The sequence below is a fragment of the Hyperoodon ampullatus genome (genome assembly GCF_949752795.1).
Source record: "Hyperoodon ampullatus genome assembly, chromosome: 19".
NCBI lineage: Eukaryota > Metazoa > Chordata > Mammalia > Artiodactyla > Ziphiidae > Hyperoodon > Hyperoodon ampullatus.
In genome coordinates, this window is record NC_136932.1 from 31,266,984 (window position 1) to 31,289,806 (window position 22,823).

The 22,823-nt window shown below is 62.8% G+C and overlaps 1 protein-coding gene across 1 annotated transcript in view; it reads left to right on the forward strand.

The window, feature by feature from the left end:
• Positions 1-216: 216 nt before the first annotated feature.
• The window catches only part of MYO15A (myosin XVA), a gene marked incomplete at both ends in the record, with an annotated part of 50,682 nt that continues 28,075 nt past the window's right edge, over positions 217-22,823 (forward strand). The window contains 28 exons of the mRNA XM_079725547.1: positions 217-3,867; positions 5,853-5,935; positions 6,490-6,553; positions 7,146-7,255; positions 7,592-7,666; positions 7,792-7,878; positions 8,066-8,155; positions 10,082-10,169; positions 11,410-11,513; positions 11,590-11,653; positions 12,512-12,625; positions 13,152-13,313; positions 14,364-14,477; positions 15,060-15,118; positions 15,204-15,327; positions 16,245-16,340; positions 16,704-16,835; positions 17,340-17,465; positions 18,142-18,219; positions 18,745-18,893; positions 19,000-19,045; positions 19,181-19,305; positions 20,470-20,587; positions 20,910-21,085; positions 21,594-21,678; positions 22,330-22,383; positions 22,482-22,563; positions 22,641-22,771. Coding sequence (XP_079581673.1) covers positions 217-3,867; positions 5,853-5,935; positions 6,490-6,553; positions 7,146-7,255; positions 7,592-7,666; positions 7,792-7,878; positions 8,066-8,155; positions 10,082-10,169; positions 11,410-11,513; positions 11,590-11,653; positions 12,512-12,625; positions 13,152-13,313; positions 14,364-14,477; positions 15,060-15,118; positions 15,204-15,327; positions 16,245-16,340; positions 16,704-16,835; positions 17,340-17,465; positions 18,142-18,219; positions 18,745-18,893; positions 19,000-19,045; positions 19,181-19,305; positions 20,470-20,587; positions 20,910-21,085; positions 21,594-21,678; positions 22,330-22,383; positions 22,482-22,563; positions 22,641-22,771 — 6,387 coding nt within the window. The remainder of the gene's footprint in view (positions 3,868-5,852; positions 5,936-6,489; positions 6,554-7,145; positions 7,256-7,591; positions 7,667-7,791; positions 7,879-8,065; positions 8,156-10,081; positions 10,170-11,409; positions 11,514-11,589; positions 11,654-12,511; positions 12,626-13,151; positions 13,314-14,363; positions 14,478-15,059; positions 15,119-15,203; positions 15,328-16,244; positions 16,341-16,703; positions 16,836-17,339; positions 17,466-18,141; positions 18,220-18,744; positions 18,894-18,999; positions 19,046-19,180; positions 19,306-20,469; positions 20,588-20,909; positions 21,086-21,593; positions 21,679-22,329; positions 22,384-22,481; positions 22,564-22,640; positions 22,772-22,823) is intronic.

Consider the following 22,823-nt stretch of genomic DNA (forward strand, 5'->3'; position numbering starts at 1 on the left):
CCCGAGGAGATGAATTATGGATCTGCCCTCCTGAAAGCCTGGTCCCAGCCAGAAGGAGCTTGGCTGTCCCTCCCCCGGCCACCGGGACAGTCCCAGCTGCTCTGAGCCTGAGGAGGCTGCGTGTCCAGCCGCAGGCAGGAGACTCAGCAGGTCCCTGTGTCCCCAAGGCCCTGAGCTTGTGACACCGGCCGGCCTGGCAGGGAGCAGGTGGCCACCATGGCGAAGGAAGAAGAGGATGAGAAGAAAGCCAAGAAAGGGAAGAAGGGGAAGAAGGCGCCGGAGCCGGAGAAGCCCAAGCGGAGCCTGAAGGGGACTTCGCGGCTGTTCATGGGCTTCCGAGACCGCACGCCCAAGATCTCCAAGAAGGGGCAGTTCCGGAGCGCGTCGGCATTCTTCTGGGGGCTCCACACCGGACCCCAGAAGACCAAACGCAAGAAGAAGGCGCGCACGGTGCTCAAGTCTACGTCGAAGCTCATGACGCAGATGCGCGTGGGCAAGAAGAAGCGCGCCATGAAGGGCAAGAAGCCGTCCTTCATGGTGATCCGCTTCCCTGGCCGGCGCGGCTACGGTCGCCTGCGCCCGCGTGCCCAGTCGCTCAGCAAGGCGTCCACGGCCATCAACTGGCTCACCAAGAAATTCCTCATCAAGAAGGCCGAGGAGTCGGGCAGCGCGCAGGCCACACTGGACGCCTGGATGGACCGCTCCGGCTCCCGCGTGGGCTCGCGCAAGCTGCCCTTCCCGTCGGGCGCCGAGATCCTGCAGCCTGGGGGTCGCCTGCGCAGGTTCCCGCGTGCCCACAGCATCTACGAGTCGGGCGAGCCCGTGGGCTTCCTGCCCTTCGAGGACGAGGCCCCGTTCCGGCACTCGGGCTCCCGCAGGTCGCTGTACGGGCTGGAGGGCTTCCAGGACCTGGGCGAGTACTACGACTACCACCGCGAGGGTGATGACTACTACGACCGGCAGTCGCTGTACCAGTACGAGGAGGAGCCCTACCGGGGCGCCTATGGCCTCCACGGCCCGGCCTGGCCGCCCTATGACTACCCGCACGGGTACCCGCCCGAGGACCCCTACGACTACTACGGCCCAGACGACTATGGGGGCTCCTTCTACTCCAACTACGGCTACCGCTATGGCTACGACGACTACGAGCCCCCCTACGCGCCCCCGTCGGGGTTAGCGTCTCCCTACGGCTACTACGACGCATATGCGGGCGAGGCGCAACTGCACGGCTACTACCAGGACTCCTACGCCCCTTCCAATGCGCTTTACCCGCCCTACCCGCCCTACGACCTCGCCTACGACCTCCCGTATGCCGGGCCCTACCCGGATACCTACGGGGCGCCCTACCCGGATGTCTACGGGGCGCCCTACCTGGGCGCCTACGCGCCGCCCTACCTGGGCGCCTACGCGCCGCCCTACCTGGACGCCTACGCGCCGCCCTACAGCGTCCCCTACGGTGCCTCCCATGGAGTCCCCTACGCTGAAGGCATCTATGGTGGCGGGGACCAGGCCATCTACCCCCCCGAGGGGCCCTATCTTCCGCCGGAGCAGCCGGCCTTCGCGTACCCGTGGGTACCGCCGCCCATCCTGTCGCCTCACAACCCGTATGCCCACCCCATGGATGACATCGCGGAGCTAGAGGAGCCCGAGGAGGCGGGCGGTGAGCGGCAGGGCACCTCCTTCCGCCTGCCCAGCGCCGCCTTCTTCGAGCAGCAGGGCATGGACAAGCCCGCCAGGTCCAAGTTGTCCCTCATCCGCAGGTTCCGCCTCTTCCCGCGGCCCCAAGTGAAGCTGTTTGGGAAGGAGAAGTTGGACGTGCCCCTGCCGCCCTCCCTGGACATCCCTCTGCCCTTGGGAGATGCGGACGAAGACGAAGAAGAGGATGAGATGCCGCCGCTGCCCCCGGTGCCCTACGGCCACCCCTTCTGGGGCTTCCTCACGCCGCGGCAGCGCCGCCTCCAGCGTGCCCTCTCGGCCTTCGGCGCCCCCCGGGGCCTGGGCTTCAGGTCGGACTTCGGACGCCCAGCGCCGCGCCCGGCCACCTCGCTGGCGCGGTTCCTCAAAAAGACTTTGTCGGAAAAGGAGCCCATCCCGCGGCTGAGGGGCAGCCAGAAGGCCCGGGCGCGAGGCCCAGCGGTCAGGGAGGCGGCCTACAAGCGCTTCGGCTACAAGCTGGCCGGCATGGACCCCGAGCGGCCCGGCACGCCCATCGTGCTGCGGAGGGCGCAGGCGCGCGCGCGCAACAACAACAACTCCCGCCGTCCGCCGACGCCGCCGCGCGCCCCAAGCCCCGCCCCCGGCCTGCCGCCCGCCCCAGCCCTCGCCCCCTCCGGCCTGACCCCGGGCCTGACCCCGCCGGCTTCGCCCTACGACTCGCTCCGCCGGCACCCGCCGCCCTGGGCCGCCCCGGCTCACGTGCCCCTCGCACCCCAGGCCAGCTGGTGGGCCTTGGCCGAGCCCCCGCCCGTGAGCCCCGAGGGGCCCCCTGACCCTCTGGCCTTCCCCGGACCCCGGCTCTCCTTCAGGGGCTCCCGCCGGCGGGACGCGGCCTTCGGCTTCCCCGGGCACTCGCCCCGGCCCTCGCTGAGGAGCCCGCCCCTCCTGGGGTACCGCTCATCCCTGGGGCCCCGCTCGCCGCTGGGGCCCTTGTCCCCCCAGCCCTCCGTCCGCCCCGGCCCCTTCCGGCCGCCCTTCTCGCCGCCGCCCCGCCGTCCCCGCTCGCTGCGGGAGCCCCTGTCCCCGCGCCGAGCCTCGGGGCGCCCGGGCGCACCCCGGTCGCCGGCTCTGGGCTCCCCGCGGCCGCCCTCGCCGTCCCCTCTGCTGGGCCCCAGCCCACGGAACCGCTCGCTCAACCTGCCCTCGCGCCTCCCGCGCACGTGGCGCAGCCTCAGCGAGCCTCCCACCAGGGCCGTGAAGCCCCGGCCGCGCCAGTCCTTCCCCCTGCCTCCCGGCCCTGGGTCTTGGCGGGCGGCTGCCGCTGCCGCTGCCTCTGCCCCTGCCCCTGAGCACCGCAAGAGCCAGCGCGAGCCCAAGGATTCGGAGACGCTCTGGACAGTGCCCCCGCTGGCCCCCAGCTGGGACGTGGACATTCCTGACACCCACCGGCCACCCTCGCCCTGGCCGGGAGGCCCAGACAGCCTCCGTGGCTTCTCCAGGCCAACCCCTGTACCCCCAAACCCCTTCCTCCAGCACGTGGGCCCAGGGCTATCCCCTGCTCCCCAGCCTGAAGATCCAGCCTCTGACTCAACTGGTATTCTCCTGGGTAGACACCACGACCCAGGGCCTGGACAGCTGACTAAATCGGCCAGCCCGAGCCCCAAGAAGCCTGAAGAAGAGGCCTGTCCGGAGGACCCCCAGCCACCAGCAGAGCCTGAACCCCCGACCCTGACACCCCCCAAGGATTCCCCCTCAGAGCGGAAAGCACTGAGGCTCAGCTTCTCCTACCCTCTGGCCACCTCTGACCAGATGAGGGCCACGTGGCCACCATGGCGCCGCTGGGGGACACTGCCCAGGGCCCCAGCCCCCTTGGCGCCCTCTGGGGCCCCAGGACCCCTGCCCAAGGCAGGTGAATGGCTCCAGGCAAGCCCTGGGCGTTTTGCTGTGGTCATGCCTCGTGTGCAAAAGCTGAGCTCTTTCCAGCGAGCTTGTCCTGCTACCCTGCAGCCTCCCATCCAGGAGCCAGAGCCTGGGCCCGGGCTGAGAGCCTGGAGTCTGCTCTGGTCCCGCCTCTGGCTGCCGGCGGAGGCCCATCAACCCTGCACACGAGTACACGCTCGCCCCCCATCCTGCCGCCTGGGCCCTGGAGCTGCCTGCCTGCCCCACGGGGGCCCTGGGGAAAAGATTGGCCCCAAAGGCTGGTGGAACAAGGTATGGGGGCACAGGTTAAAGGGAGGGCTTGTGGTTCCATCCTGGGAAGCAGGGCAGGAGACAGTCTCGGGATCTTGGCGAACTGCTGCCTGCTTGGGCCTCAGTCTTCCCATCTGTAGCTTGGGGAGAACAGCCTCCCAGAGCTTCTGGGGGATTAAACAAGGGGATGCCCGACACAGGCAGGCAGAGGACAGAGATGCCAGAAACTGCCCCCAGGCACTTGGAGGAAGGGATCTTGTCCCAGCCTGGGCTCCAAGCAGTCCTGTCCTCGTCCGATCTGGATGGCACGTCCACTCCGAGCCCCCCGCAGGGATCTTGGCTGAGTACGAAACTGCAGACCCTGCCTTACCCACCCTGTCCCACCCCCCCATTCACGTTCATGCTGTTTCTGCCTGCTGCTGACCCTCCCCCAAACTGGGTCTTCTGTTTCTTTGGGGCTCCTGCCTAAGGGCAGTCCCCCGGGCTGCAGGGTTCTGGACTGTCCAAAGGTGAGGGCTCAGGAACCAACCTTCCAGCTTCTTTACTGCACAGTGGGGAAGCCAAGACCCAGGTCACACAGTGGATCACGGCTGAGCCAGGAGTCTGTCTGGGCCCCCGTAGGGTGTGGGGCAGGCAGCCTTTCTGAGGGGTGCCAAACCCGTGCCTGGCTGCCATGCTCGTGGCGGAACACGAGCCTGGTGCCGGGTGGCCCTCAGTGGAGGGGGGTGGTCACCGGAGCCTCCCCCGGGACGCCTGGGGTGGGCGGGGCACGCAGGGGTGGCGGGCGTTTCTCAGCCTCTGCAGACGGTGCCCCGTGGAGCGGGCAGCCAGCGGGCCCATCAATGGCGACTGGGGCGGCCTGGCTGCTGGGGGGGCCCTGGCCCCAACGGCGGGTGCCCCGTGCCGTGTGGGCCGCAGCGTTGCAGGAGCGGGGCGCAAAGCGCCCGGGGGTGAGGGGCAAGGATGCGTGGGCCCTCCTCACCCTGGAATACGTGAGTGGCTGAATTATTCAGGGTTTGCGGCCACCGGCGCACATGGGCAGGCGGGTGGGCGGGAGGCCAGGGCCTCTGGGGTGATACCCGCTGTGCCCTACTTAGCACGCGGGCTGCCTCCCGGTGTCCCCTTTCCTCTCCGCTCAGGGAGGGGTGCAGACTGGACCCGAGAGTCAGGACAGGCGGGCTCACAAATATGCTCGCAGTCACACGGGTCACGTGTGGGCCTGGGACGTGTGCTCGGGCGCTCCACAGCCCAATGAGGAGAGCCTGTGAGTGCGTGTGCCACGGCCCGGGCAGATGTGGTATCTGCGGGGTCAAGTGTACACACTACCAGGGCACAGTGGTGGGCCTGAAGCCCACAGGGGGCATCGGGACTTTCGTCTCGAGACCCCCAGGTGCGGGGACACCTGTCACATGAAAACCTGTCCAAGGGACGTTGAGAGCACGTGCCTGCACGTGTGTGTGCCTCCAGGCAGGCACCACAGGCCAGTGTGCACGTCCACAGGCCCCGTGTGAGACCACAGGTGGGCGTGGGAGCACCTGGGCTGCAGGCGCTGTTGCCTGTGGGTCTGTGCGTGTGGGTCTGCGTTTGCCCTGCACGGGGCACAGGGTGCGGCGCCGAATGAGAAAGTCCTGGTCCTTCCGGAGGCCCCAGGCACCAGAAGCGGATGTTCTCCTAGTTGTCACACAGGCAGACCTGGGGTTCACCCTGGAGGAGGGTGTCAGCCTGGGAGAACGTGAGGTGGGAGGCCTTCTGGCCAGGCAGAGGGAGCAGTGCCCCCCGTGCGTGTGCTCAGCCCCTGGCAGGGCCCTTGGGAAGACGGGCAGCGCAGAGGCCGGCCATGTCCCTGGGAGTTAAGCATTGTGTTCCGAGGCAGACAGCCCACAGGACCCGGCCGGCCCGGCCTCAGGGCTCCTTCCTCCACACGGCAGTGGGTCCTGGCCATGTCCAAGCCGGGGGGCCACGCACGGGCACCCTCTGGCTGGCTGATCACAGGCTGTCTCCCCCAGATGCACTCCATCCGCAACCTGCCGTCCACACGGTTCCGTGAGCAGCACCGGGAGGACGGCGTGGAGGACATGACGCAGCTGGAGTGAGTGGGGGTGGCAGGGTTGGTGAGTGGTCACTGCTTCCCGCCTGGGTGCCCCTCATCTCTTGGAACATTTTCAGAGGCTGTTTCCTCCCCTGTTAAGCGAGGCTCAGGCAGTGTCACAAAGGCCCAGTAATTCAGATGGGCTGGGTCCAGACCCCAGCCCTGGCGCTTATCAGCTTGGACCTGGGCAAATACTCAGCCTCTCTGCCTCAGTTTGTCGCCCACGGGATGCTGTGGGGTGGCTGTTGGTGTGAGGGTGCTGGCACATTGGAGGTGCCTCAGGCGTGAGGGTCGTGCTGGTTAATGGCATTATCCAGTCACAGTGACAGCCTTCACGTTTGCTACCTGAGGGCATCCCCTACCCCAGCGAGGTGGGAACAGTGATTATCATACCCATTGGATGGATAGAAAAACTGAGGCACAGAGAGGTTAAGTAACTTGCTCAAGGTCTCACGGTTGGTGTCAGAGATGGGACTTGGATGCAGGCCTTTCTGACCAAGGCCCTACCCTGAGGGGAAGGTGGGCCCTGACTGCCTCTCTCCATCTCCTCACAGAGATCTCCAGGAGACCACTGTGCTGGCCAACCTCAAGACCAGATTTGAACGGAACCTCATCTACGTAAGGCCTGGGGCTGACCCCCCTGGGCTTGAGTCTGAGGGCAGCTGCCTCCCTGCCTCCTGGGGCTGCAGTGGAAGCGTGGATTTCTCCTGCTCGCCCCAGACTTGTGCCATCTGGTTTGAACCCTGGAGTTTCTACTATTTGAGCATAGCATTCAAGAGCCGGGAGTGCTATAATCCAAAGTCCTAAAACATAGAGTCTTAGAGGCCTGGAGACAGGGAACCCAGAAGTGTGTGACCCCCACCAGGAGCCCGATGGGTAAAAGCTTCCAGAGTCCTGGGAGCCATACACCTGGGGCCCGGGGGGGATGGTCAGGGGTTGGGCCCCGACAATGAACGAAGGAAGCAGGCACCCTTGTGGGATCATGGCTGTGGGGCTTTGCGTGCTCCACCCTCTGCCCAGCCTCAGCCTGGTTCAGTGCCTGACACTCCACCACCAGAGCACACGACCCATCAAGCTGTCCGGGGGCCCAGGGTGCAGACACCAGGGCTAGGCAGACAGATGTCCGTCCCCATGAAACAGGGATCCCGGCTCCCAGGAGTGGGGGAGGGAGGGACACAGACGGGCCCTGAGGCCACCGTCTGCCCAGCAGACGTACATCGGCAGCATCCTGGTGTCGGTGAACCCGTACCGGATGTTTGGGATCTACGGGCTGGAGCAGGTGCAGCAGTACAGCGGGCGGGCCCTGGCTGAGAATTCCCCGTGAGTGTCTCCAGGGCTGGGGGAGGGGGCCTCCCCGGGGGTCTCCTGGGTTCCTGTCTGATCTTGGCAAGTCCCTGGTTGCCCCTCAGCTGTGGGTGGTGGATGGCGGTGGGGAGCCCAGCAGCCTCTCCCTGAGCCTGGCCACAGCCTCCTGCGGGCTGGAGGCCACTGTGGCTCAGACCTGGGTGGGGAGCCTTGTGGGGAGCATACCCCGAGGGTGGGGTACGGCAAGATTGGCTGCTCGGCCAGGCAGAGGTGTCCCCCTGCCCATTCCCTGGGAGGTTTGGGAGCAGCAGCAGGGCCTGGCCCGGGAACGCCTGTGGCCTGTCTCTCTAGGCACCTCTTTGCAATTGCAAATCTCGCCTTCGCCAAAATGCTTGATGCCAAACAGAGCCAGTGCATAATCATCAGGTGAGCAGCAGAGAGGCTGGGGGCCGGCCTGCCTGCCCACGTCCTCCTGTGTCACGGCGGGGCCAGGGGAGCCCAGAAGAGGCCGTGAACAGGCTGGAGCTCACTCTGCCCCTCTGCCTGGTCAGCGGAGAGAGCGGCTCTGGAAAAACTGAGGCCACGAAGCTGATTCTGCGCTACCTGGCGGCCATGAACCAGAAACGGGGCATCACACGGCAGGTGTGTCTGTCCCCCCAGGGCCCTCAGCCCAGCGCCCCTCGTGCTCCTCAAGAGGCGAAACTCTATGGCCCCACTTGGAGGATGGGCGGCCGAGCCCAGGGCTGCACAGAGTGGCCTCGTGGGACTTGGGGCTCTTGCTGCCTCCCCTCCCAGGAGTTCTCTCCCGCTTGCCTTCCCCCGCAGCTCTGCGTTCCAGCCCCCAGGGGCGGCCCCAGAAGAGGCCACGCGGGCAGGGGGTGTCGTCCACTCCTCCCGCCTGGCCTCACATTCATGGTCGTGAAAGAGGCAGGACAGGCCCGAATGTGCGCGATGGCCAGTGTAGGGTCAGGAGAGGCTGGGGTGCTGAGAAGGCCTGGCTGGGGTCTGCAGCATTGGAGGTTTGCTTACGTCAGAACCTCCGTAACGGTTTCCCGAGGACCTGCTGTGTGCCAGGCCCAGGCTAGGCTCTGGGGAGCAGGCAACAGCAACACAGTCTGATAAATGTTCCCATCTTGTGGGAATTTTGTTCTAGTGTAGGAAACAGAAAGGAAAATAGCAGGGGTCAGGGCAGGTCCTGCTGAGAAGGCAAGGCAGTGGGGCCTGCAGACATCTGGGGTAGAGCAGGTGCAAAGGCCCTGGGGTCCAGCAGGTGTGGTGTGCTAGGTCGGCAGAGGGGCAGAATGTGGTCCAGGCGAGGGAGGATGGTGGCTCGAACCAAAGAGGTGACAGTGGGGTTGGTAAGCACAGCTGGCCTGGGTGCGGTTCCAGGACTTGGTGAGGGACCAGACGGGGCTGTAAGAGGGGACACCCAAGCTGGCCCCAGGCATTCGGCCTGAGTTATGGGAGCAGCCAACAGCTGAGGGGCAGGATATGGAGAGAAGACGCAGGTGCCCTTGAGGGTCTGCCGGGCATGCATGCACAGGTGGTGGGAGACGGTAGATGTGCCAGGAGCCCGGAGCTCAGGGGAGGTGGGGCAGAGGCCGAGGCCTGCCAGCTCAGACTCCAGAACATGACGCTCAGACTCCGGCCCACCCCTCCAGAGGTTTGCAGTGGCCACAATGTCCTAGCTGGTGGCGATCTCTGCAGGTGATCTGGGGGCACTGGGCAGGGGCTGCTGGGCCCTCGGTGAGGAGGGGGTCAGCCCAGGCTTTGTGGTCAGGAGAGGTCACTTCCTGGCGGTCCGCTTCTGATACCGACCTTGGCCTGCCAGCCCCTCCCATCCCAGCTTGGGTCTCCTGGAGGCCAACCAGATCATCCCTTTGCTCCAGGCCGGGGATCAAGCCTCCAAGGGTAGACTCCTGAGAGGACTGACTGCGTAGGCAGGCAGCCGTTTGCGTCAGGCACCTCCTGTGTGCGGGAAGCCTTGTGCTCTGTCGGCACCAGAGCCTTGCGGCAGCCCTGGGAGCTGGAAAACTGAGTCCTGGGAGGGCAGTGACTTGCCCAGTGTCCCAGAGTGACGGGCTGGAGGGGCTGGGGTCTGAGGCTCATGGCGGGGAGCTGTCTTGGCAGCGGTCGGGGAGGATGGCGGAGGCGCGGGACGTGGCTGGGTCTGAGGGGCTGGGCCGGGCAGAGAGGAGCTGTGAAGATGTGCCTGCTGGCTGGGGTGACCGTGGACTCGCCTCCTGGCCGCTGTTGAGCCCTCTCCTGCAATCAGACGGTCTGGCTCTAGGGTCAGTTTCAGGCGAGGCTGGGTCCAGGGTCTCAAACGACGTCCCTTGTCTCGGCCTCGCCGTCCCGCATGTTTGAACGTCGTCCTCATGTGTCTCCCGTGGTCAGCACGATGGTGCCACAGCACCACGGCCCACACTGCCCACCAGGCCAAGAAGTCTCAGGACTCCCTCTTGTTGGACTGGTTTTGGCCACGCGTCCTCACTGGATCCAGGCGTGCCTTGATCAGCTGAGGTCTGGGCCACAGACTCCATCTCTGGGCTGGGAGCGAGACAAGGGTTCCCCGGGGTAGGGGCTCAGGGTAGCTGGCTGCTGCTCAGCCCGGGCCACAGGCACCGGCCCACCCGCGGGTTGGGCTGGACGGCCCCACGGGGCCAGATGTTCCCACTCCTGGCCGTGTGCCCTGCCCTGTGCTGGGCACTAGAGGAGAGAACCCACCCCCAGGTGCCCATAAGGGGCACCCAGGCCAAGGGACAGTACAGGCCAAAGCCCAGGCTGACCCTGACTCCCTAAGCACCCCCAGGCTGGCCCCCATGTCTCTCTGGGCCTTAGTCCACTCCTCTGTACGGTGGGCACAGTATTTCTGGGACTGAGCGACACTGTGGGTGAGCAGATGGAGGGAACCGGCACCGTCCCCAAGGTAACGTGTATCATTTCTGTGCACACTGGGCCCCCTACTTCTCCTCTAAGAGTTTATCCTGAGGAAATGATGCAGCCAGAGAAAGCACTGCTTACATCGCCGAGCACGGGCTGTGGTGCTTTGGGCCCTTGCTCTTTCCGACCCTGGAGTCCCGAGCACGCTGCCTCACCTCTCCCAGCCTCAGTTTCCTGATCTGTAAGCAAGGGCGATATTAGGACCTACCTCGTAGGAACGTTTACGATGCTGTAATTGGGGCCAAAGGTCTGGCATGCAGTAGGTGCTTAATAAGTGGGTGCTGTGATTAGCTACAACACCCCAGCGGCTCTGCTCTCATAAAATGCTGCCCCCCATTTCATCCATTTAGCAGATTTTTTTTTTGTATGTTTTGGCCGCATAGTGCGGCACGTGGGGATCTTAGTTCCCCAGCCAGGGATGGAACCCGCACCTCCTGCAGTGGAAGCGCGGAGCCCTAACCACTGGCCCACCAGGGAGGTCCCCCCCACCCCAGCAGGTGTTTGTTGAGAGCCTCCTACTGCCAGGTCCTATGTGGATGCCAGCACCAGGCGTGTGCGCACAGAGTCCTCCCTGTGGGGCTGACGCTCTAGCGAGAGATGTGGACGTACGAAGGGCTGAGGGCTGCAGGGGGGCAGAGCGCCAGTGCCCAGAGGCTGGCGCGGGCACAGTCAGGGGACTTCAGTGCTGGGCAGAGTGGAGAGGAGACAGGAGATGGGGCTGGGCCGTGCAGGGCCTGGAGCCCGAGGGGAGAGAGCAAGGCAGGGCAGGTAGGAGGCCTTTCCAGGAGACTGGGTGGTTCACGGCCGCCGGCGGTGGCTGGGGAGGGGGCAAGAACACCCCCAGAGCCCTTTGGCAGGAAGGCCCAGCAGACCCCCCACCTGGGGTCACGCCACGGTCCCCTAGCCCAGACACCTGGGGCTCTGAGGCTCGGGGGTTTGCTCTCAGCTGGTGGCTCTCCTGCCTGCCAAGGGCCCAGAGGGCTTGGCCACTCCCTCCGCGGTCGGAGGCCCCGGCGTCCTGGGGGGAGCCGGTCGGTCCCGCGGGTGACCCGCTTCTGTTCTTGTCCTGCCCTCCTCCTCTGTGCTGGCGGCTCCTGAAGATAAAGGTATCAGGGGTGCGTGTGCGCATGCTTGTGCGGTGCGGGGCGGCATGGGGTGGGCGGTGGGGGACCTGGGGAGGCCCCCGCGGGCTCCCCGCAATGCCCGAGTCTTCCTCTGGCGCCCAGATCCTGGAGGCCACACCCCTCCTGGAGTCCTTCGGTAACGCCAAAACTGTCAGGAATGACAACTCCAGCCGCTTTGGGAAGTTTGTGGAGATCTTTCTGGAAGGGTGAGTGGGCCTTCGCGGAGCCCCCGGGGCCTTGCGTGCATGGTGCCCAGCATAGCTGACTCTGCTCCCTCCCCAGGGGCGTGATTTCTGGTGCCATAACCTCGCAGTACCTGCTTGAGAAATCCAGGATCGTGTTTCAGGTGTGTCAGGATGGGGTCGGGTGTGGGGTGTGCAGAACCTCTGAGCCTGGCACCTGGCTGAGCTGATGAACGAGGCTCGGGCTGTGTGTGTGTGTGTGTGTGTGTGTGTGAGAGAGCCTGTGGCCGTGTCTCCTCCCCTCCCCTGTGACCCATCCTTGTCCCTGAGGCACACCTGGCCCCATCCTGCCACAAGGCCTTCGCAGCGAGTGTTCCTTCTACCTGGAGCACTCTTCCCGCAGACAGCTGCGTGGCCGAACCCCTCACCTCCTCCAAGTCTTCGCTGAAGGTCACACCCCAGGGAAGCAGCCCTGGTGAAGAAATGCAGCCCCCCCCCGCCCCCCACCACTGCCCACCCCCTTGGCTGCGTTGTTTCTCTGCAGAGCGCTTCTTGCCACTCACGGAGCTCTGCCGAGGGTCTGTCTCCCCTGGTCAGCAGGTGGGCTCCCACGAGGCCAGGGACTTCTGTCTGCCTTGTTCCTCTTTGTGTCCCAAGGGCCTGGCTGGAGGCCTGGCCACAGTCTGCGCCCACCACCCTGGCTGGCCCTGCGAGTACACGTCTGGTCCGTGGACACACGTGTGCAGAGGCTTGTGTAGCTGGTACCCATGCAAAAAGGGCCACCTTTCTCTCATTTCTCCAAGCAGAGTGAAATCCTGCCCAAAGCCCCTCCCCACCACCACACCAGGGTCCCCCCAACCCCCCGCCAGTGCCAGGCTGGGGCTCACTCGTCACAGGGGCACCAGTCTCACCTGAGGCCTGTGTGTGTACTTGTATCTGTGGGCATAGCTGAGCTTGTATGTGTGTCCGGGGTCACCTAGGTCGGCGGCTCCCCTCTCTGCAGCCTCCAACCCACCCCACAGGCCAAAAACGAGAGGAACTACCACATCTTCTATGAGCTGCTGGCTGGGCTGCCCGCCCAGCTCCGGCAGGCCTTCAGCCTGCAGGAGGCCGAGACCTACTACTACCTGAACCAGGTGAGAGCCAGCAGGCGTCTGAGGGCCCTTGGCCTGGTCCCCTCCCGCCATCACTCCGTGTGGGCCGAGAGAGCCAAGTCGTGGCATCCTGATGGCCAGCGAAGGTGATGGAGGTTTGGGAGGGTGAGTTTGGACTTGGCGATGTCTCATCGTGGCAAGGGGGACAGGTGTCTTTGGGGTCCAAAGCCAGGGTAGGGGAGGCCGACCTGATTCTTCATTTTTCTGGAGCCTAGAATAGAACTAAGTGGCCTGGAGCGACTACACTTCCTTCCAGAGCCTCACTTTCGTCGTCTGTAAAATGGGGACAGCACAGTCCCGCTTTGCAGGGGTGTGTGAGGATTAGAAGAAGGAAACGTACACGAAGCCCTCAGCGCAGGGCCTGGTGTGCGGTGCCCGCTTGGAGCCTCCGACCTTCGGGAGTGGAAGGAGAACTGGGATCTCCGGCCACACTGCAGGCCGGGGCAGAGCAGGGACCTTGAGGGCTCCTGGCCCCCACCCAGGGTCCCCGACCCCTGCCCTCGCCCAGGGTGGGAACTGTGAGATCTCAGGGAAGAGCGACGCGGACGACTTCCGCCGGCTGCTGGCTGCTATGGAGGTGCTGGGCTTCAGCGCTGAGGACCAGGACAGCATCTTCCGCATCCTGGCCTCCATCCTGCACCTGGGCAACGTCTACTTTGAGAAGTATGAGGTGAGGGGACACCATGGCCGCACGGCCCGCTCCCTCGGGACGTGGGCATCCTCTGGAGGCTGAAGAACCGGCTGAAATACCGCCGGCTCACAGCCAGAAGCACAGACCATTTGGTCTTTTTCCCCCGCTTTGGGGTTGTCATCTTTTTCTAATTGACGTATGAGAGCTCTTTATATACGTTTAGGGAATCAGCCCTTTGTCTCTAGGGTGAATTGCAAATATATTTTCTAGTTTATCATTTATATTTTGATTGTTTACAGGTTTTTTGCTGTTTCAGTTTTTGGTGGGGTTTTTTGCTATGCAGATTTAAAAAATTATTTTCAGGTATTTCATTTATCAAGTCATATAAATTTTAGATTTTTTATCATTTTATTTTATTTTATTGTATTTTTGCGGTACGCGGGCCTCTCACTGTTGTGGCCTCTCTCGTTGCGGAGCACAGGCTCCGGACGCGCAGGCTCAGGCTCACGGGCCCAGCCGCTCCGCGGCATGTGGGATCTTCTTCCTGGACCGGGGCACGAACCTGTGTCCCCTGCATCGGCAGGCGGACTCCCAACCACTGCACCACCAGCGAAGCCTGAGATTTTGTATCATTTTAGAGATCTATCTCTCTAAAATTATAAAAGCCTATACCTATAATTGTTTGAAGACCTTTTATGGTTTCTGTGATTATTTTTTAACATTTAAATCTCTGGTTTATCAGGAATTTATTCTAGTAAGGTACAAGGTAGGGATCCTGTTTTTTTGTTTAGATAGTGACTCAGTCTCTCAACTTGAGAAATATGTATTTATCCCTTACTGAAAATTCCTGTATATGTTTGTGTCTAACTCCTGAGTTTTTTATTGTGCTTCGTTGACCTGTTTACGAACTGTGTCTGTCCCCACAGTGTTTTAATTATTCTAACTTTATGTTGTACCATCTCCAGGGACCCCCGTACTCCTCTTCTGTTTTAGAATTTTCCTGGCTGTTCTCGCTTGTTTCTGTTTTTTATAGGAACTCGTATAAAAAGCTTATTTAGCTCAAAATGCACTCCTGTGGGTGCTTTGCAGACGGACGCACAGGAGGTTGCCTCGGTGGTGAGCGCCCGGGAGATCCAGGCCGTGGCCGAGCTGCTGCAGGTCTCCCCCGAGGGCCTGCAGAAGGCCATCACCTTCAAAGTGACCGTGAGTCCCTGGGTGCGGGGTATGCCATCGAAGCCTCCTGCCAGCCCTGGACAGAGCTGCTTTGTGCCCCGTCCAATGTGGGCCCCCTGCCCCTCTCACCCACCCCCCAACCTGTCCATCTTCTGGGTCTGGCCCAGAGGTGGGTAACCTCAGACCCCAAAGGCATGTTTGGCACCAGTCTCCAGGCCTTTGCATAGGTTGTTTCCCCTGCCTGGAATGCTGTTCCCTTTTTCACGCCTACTGATCCTCAAGCCCCGACACAGGTACCCTCTGCTCCAGGGAGCTGTCCCTGACCCCTGGCTGGGCCAGTATCTCCCACACCCCTGCCCTCCCCTGGCTGATGTCACCATTGTGTCTGCTTCTGCCTCTGTCTCCCCCTCAGACCGGCAGCCCTCATCCCACCAGCAAGCCAGGCAGAAGGGGGGACGAGGGTGTCTGTCCTGCCCCTGGCTGACATCGTGCCTGAGACAAGTCACACCATCTCCCCGGCTCCCCTCCCCACGCACCCCACCCCCAGTCCTCTGGGGACTTTCCGGAGGTGGTGGCCAACCCACTGTCACTCAGGGGCTGCATCCCCCGCAGGAGACAATGCGAGAGAAGATCTTCACCCCCCTGACTGTGGAGAGCGCTGTGGATGCCAGGTGAGGCCACACCTCCCACCTGAGCCCCAGGTCCCCCGCCCCCTCGCTGTGCCTGCCCCCCCCCCAAACACCATCTCTGCTCCAGGGATGCCATCGCCAAGGTCCTGTACGCGCTGCTGTTTGGCTGGCTCATCGCCAGGGTCAACGCGCTGGTGTCCCCGCAGCAGGACGCGCTGTCCATCGCCATCCTGGACATCTATGGCTTCGAGGTGGGGCCCCGGGGGCTCTCTCACACCATCATCTGTTCAGGGCCCTCCCCTAAGATTATCTCCCTCCGCTCGCCCACAAGCACTCCCTGGGGCCTCCGGGCGCCAGGCCCTGTGGGCAACACCAGGGACCCCAGAAAGAACCAGACCTGCGCCCTGGCCTTGGGACGCTTCCAGGAGGGACTGGGTGGGATGAGGATGGACACTGACAAACACATGTGGTCAGAGCTGTAACAGAGGCAGCCTGGCGCTGGGGGAGCCTAGAGAAGAACCCTAGCTGGGCAGACCTCAGGTAAGGTTTCCTGGAGGAGGAGGAGACGTCCTGAGCTAATTCCTTAAAAACCAGTCAAGGCATTTGAGGCGGAGGGAACAGCCTATGCGGAGGCTCAGAGGTGTGGGCCGTGGTGTCTGGGGAGGTGGAAGTCATCTGGGCGGTTAGGGTGGGGGACATGGAGAGAGACAGGCAAAATCAGAATAACAGAAGTGGCAGCTGCTCCCGTGGCACCTGTTGTGTGCCAGCTGGTGTCCTAAGCACTTTGCTTTTTAGTTCACTTAATCCTTACAGCCACCCTGTGAGGTGGGCACTGTCGTTATCCCCATTTTACAGGTGGGGAAACTCAGGCATGGGGGGCTTAGAAAGCGGCAGAGCCAGGATTGGAACGTAGGCAGAAGGTTCCAGAGCCTGGGGCTTCAGCCACTGCATGTGCCACCTTGCGTGGGACTGTCAGGTTCTCACCTGTGCACAGTCGGAGCCACCGAGGGTTCTGGGCAGGGGGTCTGTGGGAGGGGCTCCAGTTTGCTGAAACTGCGGCCGCGGAAGGCGGGGATGAGTCTGCACGGGGGGTGGGCAGGCCCTGGGCGGCACGGACGGGCTGCTGGCCACGGAGGGGCCGGACCCAGCCTCACCACACGCCCAGCAGGACCTGAGCTTCAACAGCTTCGAGCAGCTGTGCATCAACTATGCAAACGAGAGCCTCCAGTACCTCTTCAACAAGATTGTCTTCCAGGAGGAACAGGTGAGAGGCCTCCGCCAGCTCTCTGTCCCGTCCCCGCTGGCCGCTGGGCCTCCTTGGATGCAGATGGGTTGTGCTGGGAATCAGCACACGCGAAAGCCTGTGTTATGGAGGGGCAGGTGCGGGGGTGCTGAGCGCAGAGAAGAGCCCCTTGGGGAGTCCTCCTCACCCTTGGCAGGGCCATTCCAGGCCGGGGGAGGAGCGGGGCCCAGAGGAGGTGGTTCATGTTGCCCTGCTGGGGAGTGAGCTCCCTGGGCTGGGAGGCGTGCACGCAGAGGTGCCCTGACCAGGGCCCCACATGGCGTCCGCCTGGGGGACGGGCTGGGAGGGACCCAGGGCTAGGAGGCAGAGGCCCGCCGCCTGCAGGAGGAGTACATCCGCGAGCAGATCGACTGGCAGGAGATCGCCTTCGCCGACAATCAGCCCTGCATCAACCTCATCTCGCTGAAGCCCTACGGCATCCTGCGCATCCTCGACGACCAGTGCTGCTTCCCCCAGGTGAGCCGTGGCGCTGTGTGAGCCTGCTCAGGACGCTGGACGTCTCTGAGCCTCGTGTCCTGCATTCCTCTCTGCTCTGGCGTGGGGTCGGGAGCTCAGGACACCCAACCTGCCATTCAAACCTGGGGTGACTGAGGCTGGATGGGGGCTCGGGACGAGGGGCTGCACCAGCCTGGGAAGTCATAGAAGGCTTCCTGGAGGAGGTGACCTTGTGCTTGGGCCTCAGATTCTGATTGGAAAACACAAGGGTGGGATGGGTGCTCTGGGCAGTGGGACTAGAGCGTGCAGAGACAGCTGAGCTGGATGGGGAGCAGCTGGGAGCACACCTGTCTTCAGGGTCCACTTACGCCGCCCCAGCCCGAGCAGTGGGCAGCCAGGGGAAGCGGGGACTTGTTCCTCCTCCCCGGTGCTCGCTGGGGACCATTCAGGGCTGGAGAATTTGCCATTAGGCAAGGAATGGGATGCCAGGCCCCTGTCCACCCGCTGACTGCCGCCTACCCCCAGGCCACAGACCACACGTTTCTGCAGAAGTGCCATTACCACCACGGCGCCAACCCACTCTACTCCAAACCCAAGATGCCACTGCCCGAGTTCACCATCAAGCACTATGCGGGCAAAGTCACCTACCAGGTGAGACCCAGAACCATGGCCTCCAGTGCCCTTCCCCACCGCTGGAGACACTCGCACCTGTTCCAGTTTTGGTCCTGCTGATCCTCAGCCGTGTGACCTTGGCCAAGTCACTTTACCTCTCTGAGCCTCAGTTTCCTTATCTGGAAAGTGGGGATGATAATAGTGCCTGTCTCACGGGGTGAGTGAGAGAAGTCCAGGGCCAGGGCGGGTGTGATGAGGAGGAGCCCCTATCAGCGGTCACTGTCACCACTGCCATCTCGGCTCATTCCTGTCCTGGAGACGTCTCAGGCCAGGACTTTTAGCCTCTGTCCCTACTGGGCCTCATTTTCCTCATCCGTAGAATGGGCACAGGACAGCGCCCTCACTGAGGATGGGGCCAAGACGTGGACTGGTCGTGTGAAGCTGTGGCTACTGCCCCTGCCCTGGGAGTGGAGAGGCTAGTGGGGCAGGAGGGGAGGGGAGGGGACCAGAGCAGGGGGAGGGGCCCGTCCCTCCTAGGATACACAGGGAGGCCGAGGCCTGGAGGGGCAGGGCCAGGGTCACCTGGGGCTGTGAGCCCCTGACCCACCGTCAGGAGGAGGGAGGAGGAGGGGGGCAGGCAGGCTGACACACCCCGGGGCTGCGTGGGGTTGGGGTGGGGACCAACCCGAGCTGCCCCGCCCCTCCCCCTTTCCAGGTGCACAAGTTCCTGGACAAGAACCATGACCAGGTGCGCCAGGATGTGCTGGACCTGTTTGTGCGGAGCCGGACACGGGTGAGCGAGCCCCTCGCCACCCCAGCCCCCCGCAGCCTGAGCACCCAGCCCACTGTTAGGCCCCTCTCCCAGCCCGGCAGGTGGGGTGGTACCCCAGCCCGGTCCTGCCTCTGGCTCACCCCACCCCGTCCCTCCCTGAGTGGTTCTTCCATCCCCACACCTTCTCGGCCTCCACTTCCTCCTCTGTCGAATGGGCACCCTCCCCCTGAAAACATTGCCAGAGTTCACGGCCAGGTCTGTAACAGGCCACCTCGGAGCCAGGCACGGAGTTAGTGCCTGTGTGTTCCCCAGCCACGGGCGGGCCCCTTGAAGGTGCTGAGCACCCTCACTTGAGAGGTATGCCAGCCGGGAGGACGTGGCCTCGCAGAGAGGACAGGGGTCCAGAGGGTCACTTTTCTGATCCCTCTGGTCCAGAGACTGACGCCTTTTGTTCTTTCCCTGTCTCTCTCTTTCCTCGTTTTTGCCTCTGGGTCCCTCCGCATCCCTGTCTCCTGTCTCCCGCGCCTTGACTGCTGACTGGCCCAGGTGGTGGCACACCTCTTCTCCAGCCATGCCCCGCAGGCTGCCCCTCAGCGCCTGGGCAAGAGCAGCTCTGTCACCCGGCTCTACAAGGCGCACACGGTGGCTGCTAAGTTCCAGCAGTCACTCCTGGATCTGGTGGAAAAGATGGAGAGGTGGGCGCGGGCACCCAGCCTCACCTCTGACCCACCCTGTGACCCTCAGGGGTAAGCACCCTCCTTCTCTGGGGCCTCACACTGCCCTCCTCCCACCCCTGTCCAGGTGTAACCCCTTGTTCGTCAGGTGCCTGAAGCCCAACCACAAGAAGGTATGTGATGGCTGAGGTCCCTGGGGGAGCCAAGTCCTCTCCCCATGCTGTGTGACCTTGGGTGAGTGGCTTTGCCTCTCTGGTCCTCCGTCTGTTGGGCCAATGTGCGGGCTCCCTATCTGAGCCTTCCTCCAGGAGCCAGGCCTCTTTGAGCCAGATGTGGTGATGGCCCAGCTACGCTATTCGGGGGTGCTGGAGACTGTGCGGATCCGCAAGGAGGGCTTTCCGGTGCGGCTGCCCTTCCAGGTGTTCATCGACAGGTACCTCGGTCAGGGTGGTTCTGAGCTCCAGAGACCCCTTCCCAGCCCACCATGGCCCTAGGAATACGCAACCCAGGATGAATAGGGCTTGCCACGCACAGTTGCTCAGATTGTGCAGTATGCAAGACCAGCACGTGCCAGCTGTTATATAGAAGATGTATTTACTGTTTTGCATTTTTTCATAGTTTTATTATGTGTGTGTGGATTCTAAAGAGTAGTAATTTTAATAGTTATTTTGACAAGTTTCCAGCAGATGGCGGTAAATCACCTTATTCTACTGAAACAATTTATTACAGTTTTTGGGTTGCTCAGTGTTGTTTTTTTTAAATTTTCATAATTTTTTAAAAATTAATTTATTTTATTTATTTTATTTTGGGCTGCGCTGGGTCTTCGTTGCTGCGTGCGGGCTTTTCTCTAGTTGCAGCGAGTGGGGGCTACTCTTTGTTGCGGTGCGCGGGCTTCTCACTGCAGTGGCTTCTCTTGTTGCGGAGCACGGACTCTAGGCTCACGGGCTTCCGTAGTTGTGTCATGCGGGCTCAGTAGTTGTGGCTCATGGGCTCTAGAGCGCAGGCTCAGTAGTTGTGGCGCACGGGCTTAGTTGCTCCACGGCATGTGGGATCTTCCCGGTCCAGGGCTCGAACCCGTGTTCCCTGCATTGACAGGTGGACTCTTAACCACTGCGCCACCCGGAAAGCCCTAATTTTCATAATTTTTGAGCTTACTTTTAAGGCCTCTTTTATTTTATTTTATTTTATTTATTTATTTTTGGCTGCATTGGGTCTTCATTGCTGCACGTGGGCTTTCTCTAGTTACGGCGAGCGGGGCTACTCTTCATTGCAGAGCACGGACTTCTCATTGTGTTGCAGAGCACGGGCTCTAGGCGCACGGGCTTCAGTAGTTGTGGCACATGGACTTAGTTGCTCCGCGGCATGTGGGATCTTCCCGGACCAGGGATCGAACCCATATCCCCTGTATTGGCAGGTGGATTCTTAACCATTGCGCCACCAGGGAAGTCCTCAGCAGAGTCTTGAGGACAGAAAGCCTTTTTCTGGTTAGAAGACACTATGAGTAGAGTCACTGCTGGGACTCGGGCTTCCGGGAGACGGGGGCTGGGGGCGGTGACCCCAAGGTCACCCACCCCCACGCTGGGTTTGGGCCCTGCAGGTACCGCTGTCTAGTGACCCTCCAGCACAACCTGCCAGCCAGTGGGGACATGTGTGTGTCCGTGCTGAGCCGCCTGTGCACGGTCACGCCAAACATGTACCGCGTCGGCGTCAGCAAGGTAAGTCCCACCGGCACTCAGCCCCTGGGTGCCCCACGGCTGGAGCCTGTGGGCTCAGAAACACTCAGGCTGCAGGCTACTGTCCCAGAGGCCATCCAGTCGAGCTGGTAAATGGATGCTGATCCTACCTCCGGACTTTGCCCGGCTGTTCCCACTGCCTAATTCACCATCCCGCCTTCCCCCGCCTCTCCAGACCCAGCGCATCCTCCACCCTACTCCAGGGCTGCCTTGTCTGTCTGCCTCCATGGACTTTTGGAGAGGTAGGGGCCTCCAGGCAGTCACATGGCCTTCCCCTGCCTCAGTCCTTGCCTCCTGCCCTCAGCTGTTCCTGAAGGAGCACCTGCACCAGCTGCTGGAGGGCATGCGGGAGCGCGTCCTGAACCTGGCAGCCCTCACGCTGCAGCGCTGCCTCCGCGGCTTCTTCATTCAGCGGCGTTTCCGCTCCCTGCGCCGCAAGATCATCTTGCTGCAGAGCCGGGCCCGTGGCTACCTGGCCAGGTGTGGCCCAGAGAGGGCAGGACTCCCTGGAGTCCAACGGCTAGGCTCTGGGAAGGCCGAGCCTGAACTTGGGTAGTGAGCTCCCTGTTCCTGGAGGCATGCAAGCTGAGAGTAGGGCCTCTGCAGGAAGGGTGATCAGACTCTCTGTATCTCTGCTTTTGGATGTCCTTCCCTCCCACCCCCTGGTCCTTGTGACTGGTGGGTGGGAATCCCTCCAGCCAAGAGGGTCCCCCCGCCCCAGCATGTCCCATACCCTGGGACTACAACCTGATTGGAGGTACATAGTCCAGACGGTTTAATCCAGGTCTTGCCACTCAGGTTATCGTGTGACCTTGGCCAAGTCACTGCCCCTCTCCGAGATTGTTTCCCTTTGTGCAGAGGGCCCCGGAGTGAAGTGTGGGCACTGATACCCAAGCAAGGCGGGTGTGGGCGTCTCTGCCCCTTGGTCACTCATGACCCCTGCCCTGAAACCCCCCTACTCAGACCCTCCTTTCCTCCCCACGCCCAGGCAGCGGTATCAGCAGATGAGGAGGCGTCTGGTGAAGTTCCGGGCCCTGGTGCACATGTGCACAAGCCACCGGCGTCACCTCAAGGTGCTGCAGGCCTGCCCCTCACCCTCCTCCCAGGAGCCGGGCCTGCCCCGTCGGGCTCCAGTGGGGGCAGCAGGAACAGGGAGGAAGCACTTGGCCCCCAGGCAGAGACTGCTGGTCTGGGCGGGCTTGGGTTCGAATCCCCGTTGGGCCCTCTGTAGCTGAGAAATCCCCACCCACCCCTTGGGGATGTGCAGGGAGTTGAATGAGAGGCTGCATGGGAAGGGTGTGGCTAGTACAGAGCTCCCAGCAGGGGCCCCAGTAACCTAACCGGGCATGATTAGAATTTGGTGACCTGAACAGCACTGGCTCTGGTGTTGCTCTTGCCTTCATGCCAGTCTCAGCTTATTGTTGTATAACCCACCGCCAGACAGACAGACATAACCCCAAAGCCCCGAGGAGCTGCGCCTCTACTGGAGGTTCTGTGGGCACCGGGGAGGGGCCCCATCACACGTCTCTCCGCTACTTCCCAGAAGTCCTGTGCGTCTCTCCTTCCCCAAAGTGTCACTCTGTGCCTTCTGCCTGTGTGTTTCTCGCTGTCTTTTCCCACACCACGTTTCTCTGGCCGCGCCTGTGCCCCCTCGTCTGTGAGGTGGGCCTGGGGCCATCGCCTCTGCCCGCCGCTGCCCGCCCTGACCATCTGCTCTCCTGCAGCCAAGGGCGGAGCGGAGGCTCTGGGTAGCGGAGGCGTGGCTACGGGGGCAGGAGGTGGGTGCGGGGGTCCGGGTGGCCGCAGGGGACAGGAAGGGAGGCCGGCAGGTGGGGGAGCAGCAGGCCTGTTTCCTCACCCTGTGCCGTCCCCCCAGGAGCTGAGCAAGCGGCAGGTGGTGGCCGTGGGGCACCTGGAGGTCCCGGTGGAGCTGGCTGGGCTCTTGCGAGCAGTGGCGGGTACATCAGTGCCAGGCGGTGTGGTGGGAGCGGGTGCGCGAGGGGACCAGGCCCCTCATGGCCTCCTCTGTCCACAGGCCTCAGGACGGGCCAGGTGCCCCGGGTGGCCCCCGTGCGGACTCCCCGGCTTCAGGCTGAGCCCCGGGTCACGCTGCCCCTGGATATCAACAACTACCCCATGGCCAAGTTTGTCCGGTGCCACTTCAAGGTGAGGGCTGGCAGAGGCCCAGTTAGAACTGGCACTGTCCTCAGCCTGGGGC